The following is a 9,746-nucleotide window of genomic DNA, read 5'->3' on the forward strand; positions in this document are numbered from 1 at the left end:
GGGAATGCGAAATTTCACGTACCACCTTCCAATCATCTTTCAAGAAATGTTTTGTAATAATAAGAAATAAAAAAAAACTATCGGTCTGGTCCGGGCAGTCCAATCCACACTTGGAACCAAGTTTTGGACCGAGTATCACCGGTTCCAAATTTTGAAAACTGAGAACCGTCTAGAACTAGCCAGTTCAGTTCGATTCCAAGGCTAAGTCCTAGCTCATGCAGTATCGTGCCTTGGAAAACATTGCAATTGCGACTTTAGAAGCCGGCAAAATCCGTGCAGCTAATAGTTCGTCTCAGGCAACCTCTCTGATCAATCAGGAAAGCCTTGGAGGATGATTGAATCTGTGAATATTTCATAAACGAAAATGTTAAAGAGTATCATTAAAACACTTGTTAAGTATTATTAAATGTGTTTTTGATATATAAATTTTTTTTCTTTTAAATAAGCTAATTTATTATAACACGCATTTCTTTCATTCTCAAAGGCGCCTTGAACAATATCATTTATATTTCTAGTTAACCTCGTCAACAAGACCCATTTTAAAATCTAAGCCCAGTTAGCTAATCAAATTACTAAATTATCGTTACTTTTACAAAAGGGATAATGACGCAAACAATCCCTGAACTTTGATCTAATGTGCAATTCTGTTCATGAACTTTTAATTTGTTCAATATAGTCCTTGAACTTTAGCCTAATGTTTAATGTGGTCCATGAACTTTTAATTTATTTAATATGGTCCCTAGACTTTTGGTACATGTTCAATTTAGTCCCTGAACTATATGAAAATGCTCAATGTAGTCTCTGAACTTGAATTAATAGAAGGATTATATTGAACATTTTCATATAGTTTAGGGACTAAATTGAACATATACCAAAAGTTCATGGACTACATTGAACAAATTAAAAGTTTAGAGACCATATTAAACATTAGACTAAAGTTCATGGACTACGATAAACAAATTAAAAGTTCAGGGACCGAATTGCACATAGAGCCAAAGTTCATGGACTGTTTGTGTTATTTTACCGTTACAAAACATTCAAGCTATTTAGTCTGGTAATTATATCCTTTAGTTTAGCTAATTTGAAAATCTATGGGCTTAAAAAAAAAAAAGGATTTGGGGAAGAAATTTACAAAACTCATCTTAGATTTGGGACGGGCTTGGCTTATATCACCGGGGAGAAGTGGACTTTGGGTTTAGTCACATTCGACGGTCTCAAACCCGGCCCGTTTCCACTCCTCGTACCGGGTCAAATTCGGGTTTCGGGTATCCGGCCCGCCCGTGGCATTTCACGAAGCAAAGTATTCTCTCTCTCTCTCTCTCCTCTCTCTCTACCCTCCTCTTCTTCCTCCGATCGACCTCGCAAAGCGACGCGCTTCCGTTTACCGAGCACGGGGCATCTCCAATGGCGCCGCCTCCAGGACCATTCTCCGGGACCAGCACTCTCGCCCTGGTAAACCCAATTCGCCTCCCTTTGTGTTTGATTCATTTTCTCTGCGAATGCAACAGGGGAAGGGGGAAAGGGAAAGGGAAAGAGGGGAGGGAAAAAATAAAAAACAAGAAATCGATCTGCACTTTGACTGATCTGGGCTGTTTGTGTTTGATGGGGCTGATGGGTAGGTGGCTCGTGTTTCGGCCTTTTCTTTCGGAGCTGTCTATGGAAGCGTCAAGTTGAAGTATCTCAAGGTATGGAAAAACTTGGACTCTCTGCTGTGCATTTTCGAGTATAGAGTGGTATGAATTTTAGCTATGATGGTTTGATGGTTGGTGGGTCAGTGCTTTCATGGGTGTTTAGGGAGCGCACGAGTAGCTTGTGGAAATGACTGTTAGTGTGGATTTTCTGGACTGGGTCTGGAATTTATTCTCCTTTTAGTGAGGTAGTGGATTCTAATTGAAGGATCCTTGTTTATATTGCTTCGTTATTTATTCCTCGTAGTGTTGCGCAACCAAAACATGAGCCTAAGATTACTGCATTGCTTGCAAAATGACCGTGGCGGGATGATCTATATGGCTGTGCTCGTGTTTTTGGTCTCTCATGCTTTGATTTTTTTCTTTTGCCGGAGAAGTAGTTCTCACTGAATCTTGAGGCTGTTTGTGAATGGAATTTATTGTTTGTGGAAAGTGATTTATGTTGTAGTAGATGTGCTTTACATTTTAGAAGCTTCCAATGGCTTCAAATTGGAACTCCTCTCTCTCCTGAAGGGATAGAAAATGGAATTTATATAGTTTGGCATTTTTCTAGAACTTTTGCTTTACCTTTTTCGTCCGTGTTTTCCTTCACTACCATCTATAGCCCCGCCACAAGCTTAAAACACAACTACCAGCAAGCTACCGGGCGATGAATGACACCTGCCACACTTTAGATGGTGGTGGAATAACTCCTAACACACTCCTATTAACCCATTTTGAAGTCTGTCCTTATATTTTGAAAATCGAGCACTCGTGAGCCACCACATAGGTCAGATGAGGGTGTGCTGAACTTTTGAGGAAAGAAAAAATAAGGAAGGAAACTAAGCATTGCATTGTCTTTGAAGAATTAAATGAGAGAAGTGGGAGTGAAGGAACACTTACTTTTCACTGTAATTAAATGTTCACATTAACACTATTCAAAGGCTCAAAGCCAAAACTCTTGACCGAGCATCCTAAAAGTCCAGTGAATTCCAGTTCATAGGTGACAAGTGAAACAAAATTGCTCTGGGATTTTCACCCTTCACCCTTCATGTAGAAATGCCGAAATTTCTTCCTGGTTTTCGCTGCTCAACTTCTTTTGGTGTTCTTGGTGCTTGCCTTTTGGAGATAAAATGGCTTTTCTGAAAATGATGGAAAATGCGATGGTGGTGCCAACAATGTAGAAATGGTGGTGGTTGGTGGAGAAGATGGCATGCTGGGATGATTTCTTTTCCTTAATGTTGACACCTAATTTTTAATTTTGCCCAAAATTAATTATAAATTTTTTCAGCGGGTCGCGACACTTGATTTTTCTGATCTTCTCTTTCTGGTAAAGAAAGTACTCGCATAAGGATGAATTCAACAAAAAAAATGACTCGTAGGACATTTATTATTAAAATAATGTCATGGAGAATTTTCCAGCGAGATAAATTGCTGGAGATAGTTCATTGAGCCATCTTTAAAAAGTTTTGGGAGTTAATAATTGAGTTTAGTAGATAAAATAGTTTTTAGGACTCGGACAATACTTTTCTCCTCATTTTACTGTGGGGTTTGAAGAACGCCAGATGTCTTAGTGAATTGCTAAAGTTTAAGTTTCAGGATAATATTGTAATTACAAAAGCAGAATCAGATCTCCGCAAAGTCCTGGTTACGTTTTATTCATCGTGATATTGTTCCTTGTGGATGTTAGTCTCAAAACTATATGATTTTGAATGTAGAAGTAGCTTTTGTATGCAAGGGACACCATTTCTTTGGCTCTGGAGTGTTTCCAATGAAGGGAAGGTGCTGCTATTTAACTAGAACTGGCGTTAGTGTTGAAGTAAGTGAAAGGGGAATCGTGACATATAACTAAATCAGCCTATGACATAGGGGACATGTGAAAAATGGTTCTCAGATGTGGTGCTTGACCTGTGATGTGCTCAACCTCATATCATGGTTTCTGTTAGGTTTCAAGTTTCAGTATAAATTGGGAAGAATTTAGCAGAAGGCAAAAACTCACCTTTATATTAATGATATGTAGAACATATTAATGACGAAGGACGCTGTAGAACTTTTCACTCTAGAGAGTGATGCTCATCGACATTCTTTAAGTGTTTCCCTCAGAGATTTTAATACCCTCTCCAGCAACGTAAGCATCTGTTTTGGTAACTAAACCTGTTGTTGTTTTTCCAGGCGAAGGCCAAGTCCCAAAGGAAAGCCGAGGCCAAGGCTCATCATTGACTGTTACAGCTCCTTTCGATTGGAAGTCTCAATTTCTAGAATTAGGGATTGAATAATCCGCTGGTAGATTTTACCATGAGCATTCGCTGCGTCTCCAACAATCTACATGTTTCGTGAAATTTACTTGAACCTTGGTTCGGCTATTGTCACGGCATTCCACCTTTCACGGCTTGCCAAATTGTCCCGACAGACATGTTAGTCCATTCCCTTGGAAAATAATTGCTCTTGCTTAGAAATTTTGGGACTTGGGAGAAGTTGTTTCCCACTTAGAATGCTGGGATAATTTGCTTACTTAGTTTGCATTACTGGCTAAGTATTGATTCATCGTGCTGGTGCGCCCAGTATTTTTTTTATCTTACGGTGCACGGCTTGTGCCCAGATTCCGAAGCCCATTCTCTGGCACCTCAATGCAGATATTGTCACAATAAGATGATCTAAAAGATTAGTTTTTCGTTGGCGGCTAATTCTACCAGTGACCGTGGTACTTTTGCTCGTAAGTCAACATCGTACTTCTATTCTTCTTTTTACTCAAAATGGTCCTTGTATTGTTTTTTAAAAAGTGTTGCCGTTGGCCCCCTCTATCAAAATCCCTCGCTCACTAGAGTGCCGAGGTGGAGGTCGGAGTGCTGAGTTGGACAAATTGAGAACATGTCACAGTCTCGTTGGCACGCATTGGGATTGTACTAATGTGAGTTACATGGTGCAAACAACATCAGAAATGTAAAAACACAAAAGCGAGAGACGGCCGCCATCGCCTGAGGCCTCAATCGCCTCCCTGCGACTGCATTCCTTGAGCGGCCACTGTGAGGTGGTTGTCGCACTCTCAAATCTCATATTCGAGAGCCGACTGTGGATGTGTATATGTTTTAGAGAGAGAGTGTGCTGGTGACCACTGTGCTGTGGTAGCCATTGATCGTGTCCTGCTATGGTTTTGATCACCACGGAGTCTGCCATGGTCACCCGCAAGGTCTGGTGCTTCATATCTAGGCTGCCAGTGTTGTGACCACATCCCGATTGTCGTACGCCGCAAGTGGCAGATGATGGTTCTCTAATTAATTTGCGCGCAGAGAGAGAGAGAGAGAGAGAGAGAGAGAGAGAGAGAGAGAGAGAGAGAGAGAGAGAGAGAGTCCACGTCAACTTCAAAAAAAGAAATGGTTGACGTGGATTGGTCCATGTCAGCAAAATCTGTCCACCGTCCAAGAACTATAGTAGTATCCGTTTTCATTGTCAATGAGATGAATATACACACTGGACATACATGCGCATAAGAGACTTGCTCGATCCTATTGTAATTTGAACTTGTGCTTGAAAGAAGTTGAAAAGGCCAATCGATCAAAAGAGAACTAATGACCCAGATCAAAGAAAACAGGCGGGGATATCCCTATGCTTTAAGAGAGTTTTGTTTTGCCAAGTCAAAGACAATAGTATCCTCACCAAATAAAAACAGTTGGTTATACATGAATAAAATTTTCAACACAGGCAATTCTCAACCGACGGGATTCGAATCAGGCTCTTACCTTCTTTAAGGTTGCTATCCGCTCTTCTCAAGAAGTTACGGCCACATGCTCAGATCCACAGTACATGCTCAATATAGCTTGCCATGGCGTGCGGTCGGCAAATGCAAGGACAAAACTGTGAGAGTTGCAATGAAGATCGGCATGATATATTTCAAGTCCAGATGATGTTATAAAACCTCCATTCCTGCACAAAGTGCGGTTTATCGTTACTGCCTTAAACCTGCATGAAGAGAGACTGACTTTTCAGTTAGCGTCATTCTGGAAATAACAACTAGCATCATTGAAAGAACAACTTGAAAGGTAAAACCCAACAAGAGCATGCGTATGATGCTTCGGTGAATGTATCTATTCCTGGGACAAGTAAACACTAGCAAATGCGTTCATTGTGCCGTAAACTAGTGGAAGATGTCAAAAATCACCGTTTTCTTAGTTAGATGCTTGAGATTTAGATTTACCAATTACGACAGCATGAACACACTTATAAGTGTTCTATGACCTGGACTGCATGTATTGCAGACAGCCTCAACAGCAGGATTCAGCTTGTCTATTGGTTTTAGCATTTAACTAGAGAATCAAATGGCTGGTAATTTTTTCCTATTTCAGGCCGGCAAAAGAAGATGGTCACATCAATATGAGCTGAAGATTCTTAACCCCAATTGGGCAGTGTTGAGTAGAGTGGCAAATAATTTAGATACAGTGGCAAGTAATTTAGGCACATTGGCAATTCCTTTAGTAGACTCATTTAAAAAATATATACAATCTTATGGAAGTATAGTACATAAACAACTTGTTCCAACAAGATCTAGAATATGGCTGAGCTACACCTATAATACAATTGCTATTGTATTTTATTAAAGAGAAGAAAAAGAATTCTCTTCCTTACAAAGACAACTCAAAACTAACCGGTGAAGCAGCAATATGCTCAGTCCAGCAACATAATCTGTTGATATGCAGCAGTTAGACCTACTCCACATAAATAATGTCTCCATCAGGGTCCTCGCCTTCCCAATCTCTTTCATCTTGAGGATGATCTGATGCCTCAAATTGCTCTTCATCCTGACCTTCTGCTGTCTTTTTCTCGGCCTTTATTTTATCTAGTATAGCAATAACCTGAAGAAATATAATTAAATGGACTGTTAACAATTTAAAAGCAGATGTATGAACCTTCAACTTCATGAGGGAATTTGCTAGATGATATCATTCAAGAAAACATATACCAGGAGAATCGTAGCATTGAGATCACTATAGATGAGGAAATCAATAAGAAACTGTACTATTTCCTATTGCTGCCTTGTAACACTATGTCACAAAAGAAATTAAAAGAAGTTTTCTGAAATTGCAAGATCCCCTAAATCTTGTTTCTCAGGAGACATTTCAAGAGAACCGTCAGAAGGCAGTGTAATCCTGCTGAGAAACCACCTACCATATATGCAAACTAGGGCTTAAGTTGCCAATCTGGGTGTGGGAATTGTGATAGCGGATCATGTTCTAAATTATTAATATTGCAAAAAAACAAGAGGGCTTCTGCTCGTCTTAATGTTTTCACACATCAAAACAAGTAAAAAGAAGCCTGATTGTAGATAGTTCAAGCCTCCTATAGAAATGAATAAAGAGCTTACATAAGTAAAATCTGCGTTCACAAACCAAGAAGAACATAGAATTAAAAATAAAAAGCAATTCTTACCCTGCTTCCCCTTTCTAGGGATTCATCTTCTATGAAACGTATTTCAGGAGTGAGACGTAACTTCATACGTCTTCCCAGCTCACTACGAACATATTTAGCTTTTGATTTCAATCCAGCAATTGCAATTTCTCTTCCTCTTTCATCACCAAAGACTGATACATACACTTTAACCACCTGTATGAGTCACGAAACAAAGGGAAGAATTCAGAGGCTTCCGGATCTTAATTGTATTAAGAAATGGAGACACAAGCAGTACAATGATGTTAACCTAATAAAAATGTTAACTCTCTCAAATTTAAGCCAAAGTTTCACCTTGAGTGGGTGGCAGCCAGTGTTCTGATGAAAACCCCTCCCATATGATATAATTAGAAGAACGATAGTGGAAAGATGAGATATAGTATAGTGCCCTCATGTAACTCATGACATACACATAAGTAAAGTATGCACAAGTTGCATGATATACATTGTCTAAGATAGTATAACGTATCCTCAATGAAGGGAGGGAAACTCAAAGAACTATGAACTCATCTGATTGATCCAGTAGGATAGGTCAATAGATGCACAAAACTGTGCAAAGAAAATCCTTTGAAGCAGGTTAAAATGAAGGTCAACAATGCATTTACAGAGTTAGATGCGACATAGGTGGTCATTCTCAGCCTAAACATCAAGAACGCAAATCAGCTCTCTAGACAAGTCTGCAGATATCTTAAATGCCAATACTATGCAGCATTCTACAAAATTAGACTGACAATCAGACAAATCAAGTACAAAAACGAGCTTGCATTACGAACCAAGTCACACGATCCTACAACAACAAAAGACTGCAGGGTAAGACAAGCCACTAGCCAGCATTTTATCTTTCGATATTCCATCTCTCCAAGGTGCACGAACCGGCCAAAAAGAACCAAAAGACCAGTGATTAGTAGCTAATTTAGAATTCTGACTCATCCAGCTTCTACAATAAAAAGGCAGGAGCAGAATCCAAAGGACAATCCACCAACCCAGTTCACCGCAAAGGAAGATTGAGGTGGAGAACAAACCAAGCACTGCTATTTCCGCCTCTCCATGCCCTCATCGCAACCCCTATACTCCATCTTTACAAAGCATTACATGAAATTGCTAGAACAATCAACTCTGAAACTGATTCCATTACTCCACACTGATCAGCAGCCTATAGGCTAATGACCCCTCTGGAAGGAGCAAAACATCAATCATCTGGCAAATCTCAGGAACGCTAGTTCTCTATTTCGTTTCATTACAGGATAATGACTAACACCATAAGCTAATCAGGGCTCATTGCAGCTAAGAATCAACTAGGCATTCAAAAAGTCAAAACTTGTTCCACCCACGCTTCACCTGCAAATCGGAAGAGACCTCGACGTCGCTGATGGTGGTGAGCGACGACAGGTAGCGATCAGCGCCCAGGGCGGCCTCGGGCAGAATCGCATACTGCAGCACCTTGTCCGTGAGCAGCATGTCCGAGAGCTCCCTCCTTATCTGCTTCGCCACCATCTTCACCCTCCTCGGGTTCGCCATGCACTTCACCGCCGGAGCCACCCTCGCGGCCGGGAACGCGCTCGCGGGAGGCGGCCCACCGTGCGGCCTGGCTAGGCGGACGTGCGGAGGGGACGCCGCGGCGAGGCGGGAGACGGCCGGCGGGGGCGGACGGCCGATGGGCGGCGCATGGTGGAGGATGAGGCTTGGCATCGCTGGCGACCGTTTCCGGGGGACGGTGATGGCTGAGGATTGATTATGAAGAAGACGAAGAAGGTCGTTTTAGTCTATTCACACGTTTATTTTCTTTTTACGACCTTTTATTTTTACTTATTAGTTTACTTCCCTTTTTTGTTTGAGAAAATGACATCAATGATCCTTGAATTTTAATGTGCAATATCGTTTTTGAACTTTTAAATTTGTTCAATGTAGTTTCTCCACTTTAGTCCAAAGTGCAAAGCCAAATCCGAATTATTAATTTGTTCAATATGATCTCTGAAACTTTGATACATGGTTAATTTATTTTATGAATTATATGAAAATATTCAATGTCATCCTTCAATTAATTTAAGTTCAGGGATAATATTGAACATTCTAATATAGTTTATGGATTAGATTAAACGTATACCAAAAGTTTGGGGACCAAATTGAATAAATAAAAAATTCAGAAATGACATTATAGATTAGGCTAAAGTTCAGTGACAAAAAAAAAAATTAAAATTTTAGGGATAACATTATATATTAGACTAGAGTTCAATGACCATTTGTATAATTATCTTTTTTACTTTAACACGCCTTGGAACACGATAATCAAAGTATTTTTTTCTTTTTTCTTTATTACCTTTTCCATCCCTTGGATTCCATCCTCACTCAAATTGCCATCATGTGAATTCGAGAACATTTTTCATGAATATGTGTGAGATTGCTTCTTAATTATTCGATCAAGTTACGCTATATTGCAATTTTAAGGGTATTTTTGTTGGAAAATTTGTTAGATAACATGCAAAAATAACAATTGTTGGAAATCTATTGGAAAAGATGAGAAATATAAAATTAATTGTTTGAGGCATGCAAGCACTGACCTAAAGGATAATTTCGCTTCTCGGAGTACGAAACTCAGTGCGTAAGGCTCTAACGGCTATCCTCCCAAGATACAACAAACCT

At 39.9% G+C, this 9,746-nt stretch overlaps 2 protein-coding genes across 4 annotated transcripts; one reads left to right on the top strand and one right to left on the bottom strand.

The window, feature by feature from the left end:
- Positions 1 to 1,291: 1,291 nt before the first annotated feature.
- Positions 1,292 to 4,240, top strand: LOC115689781 (uncharacterized). 2 transcript variants are annotated; one of them, XM_056308767.1, is made up of 4 exons: positions 1,292 to 1,452; positions 1,620 to 1,685; positions 1,776 to 1,876; positions 3,840 to 4,240. In XM_056308767.1, exons 1-3 carry the CDS (start codon positions 1,405 to 1,407, stop codon positions 1,827 to 1,829), a joined length of 168 nt encoding a protein of 55 aa, XP_056164742.1. In that variant the 5' UTR covers positions 1,292 to 1,404; the 3' UTR covers positions 1,830 to 1,876; positions 3,840 to 4,240. The 2 variants fall into 2 exon arrangements, with proteins under 2 accessions (XP_056164742.1, XP_030471794.1); XM_030615934.2 differs by lacking the exon at positions 1,776 to 1,876 and having other exon boundaries at positions 1,294 to 1,452.
- A 1,003-nt stretch (positions 4,241 to 5,243) lies between these two features.
- LOC115689182 (probable ribosome-binding factor A, chloroplastic) lies at positions 5,244 to 8,822 on the bottom strand. 2 transcript variants are annotated; one of them, XM_056308766.1, is made up of 4 exons: positions 8,445 to 8,822; positions 7,089 to 7,262; positions 6,308 to 6,514; positions 5,244 to 5,588 (listed from the first exon to the last, which is right to left on the bottom strand). In XM_056308766.1, the coding sequence occupies exons 1-3, from the start codon at positions 8,793 to 8,795 to the stop codon at positions 6,368 to 6,370; spliced, it is 672 nt and encodes a 223-aa protein (XP_056164741.1). In that variant the 5' UTR covers positions 8,796 to 8,822; the 3' UTR covers positions 5,244 to 5,588; positions 6,308 to 6,367. The 2 variants fall into 2 exon arrangements, with proteins under 2 accessions (XP_056164741.1, XP_056164740.1); XM_056308765.1 differs by having other exon boundaries at positions 5,244 to 5,624.
- Positions 8,823 to 9,746: the final 924 nt, after the last annotated feature.

The sequence above is a fragment of the Syzygium oleosum genome, unplaced genomic scaffold, assembly GCF_021117445.2.
Source record: "Syzygium oleosum isolate NSW1041296 unplaced genomic scaffold, Sole_v2.1 Sole_v2.02, whole genome shotgun sequence".
Taxonomy (NCBI): domain Eukaryota; kingdom Viridiplantae; phylum Streptophyta; class Magnoliopsida; order Myrtales; family Myrtaceae; genus Syzygium; species Syzygium oleosum.

Bases quoted from the DNA above. Each gene is read 5' to 3' on its own strand.
- LOC115689781 (XM_056308767.1), top strand. From the start codon at position 1,405: ATGGCGCCGCCTCCAGGACCATTCTCCGGGACCAGCACTCTCGCCCTG. The intron at 1,453-1,619 runs GTAAACCCAATT...GCTGATGGGTAG, and splicing joins GGACCAGCACTCTCGCCCTG to GTGGCTCGTGTTTCGGCCTT. The intron at 1,686-1,775 runs GTATGGAAAAAC...TTGGTGGGTCAG, and splicing joins TCAAGTTGAAGTATCTCAAG to TGCTTTCATGGGTGTTTAGG.
- LOC115689182 (XM_056308766.1), bottom strand. From the start codon at position 8,795: ATGCCAAGCCTCATCCTCCACCATGCGCCGCCCATCGGCCGTCCGCCC. The intron at 7,263-8,444 runs GTGAAGCGTGGG...TGACTCATACAG, and splicing joins AGGTCTCTTCCGATTTGCAG to GTGGTTAAAGTGTATGTATC. The intron at 6,515-7,088 runs GTAAGAATTGCT...ATATTTCTTCAG, and splicing joins CCCTAGAAAGGGGAAGCAGG to GTTATTGCTATACTAGATAA.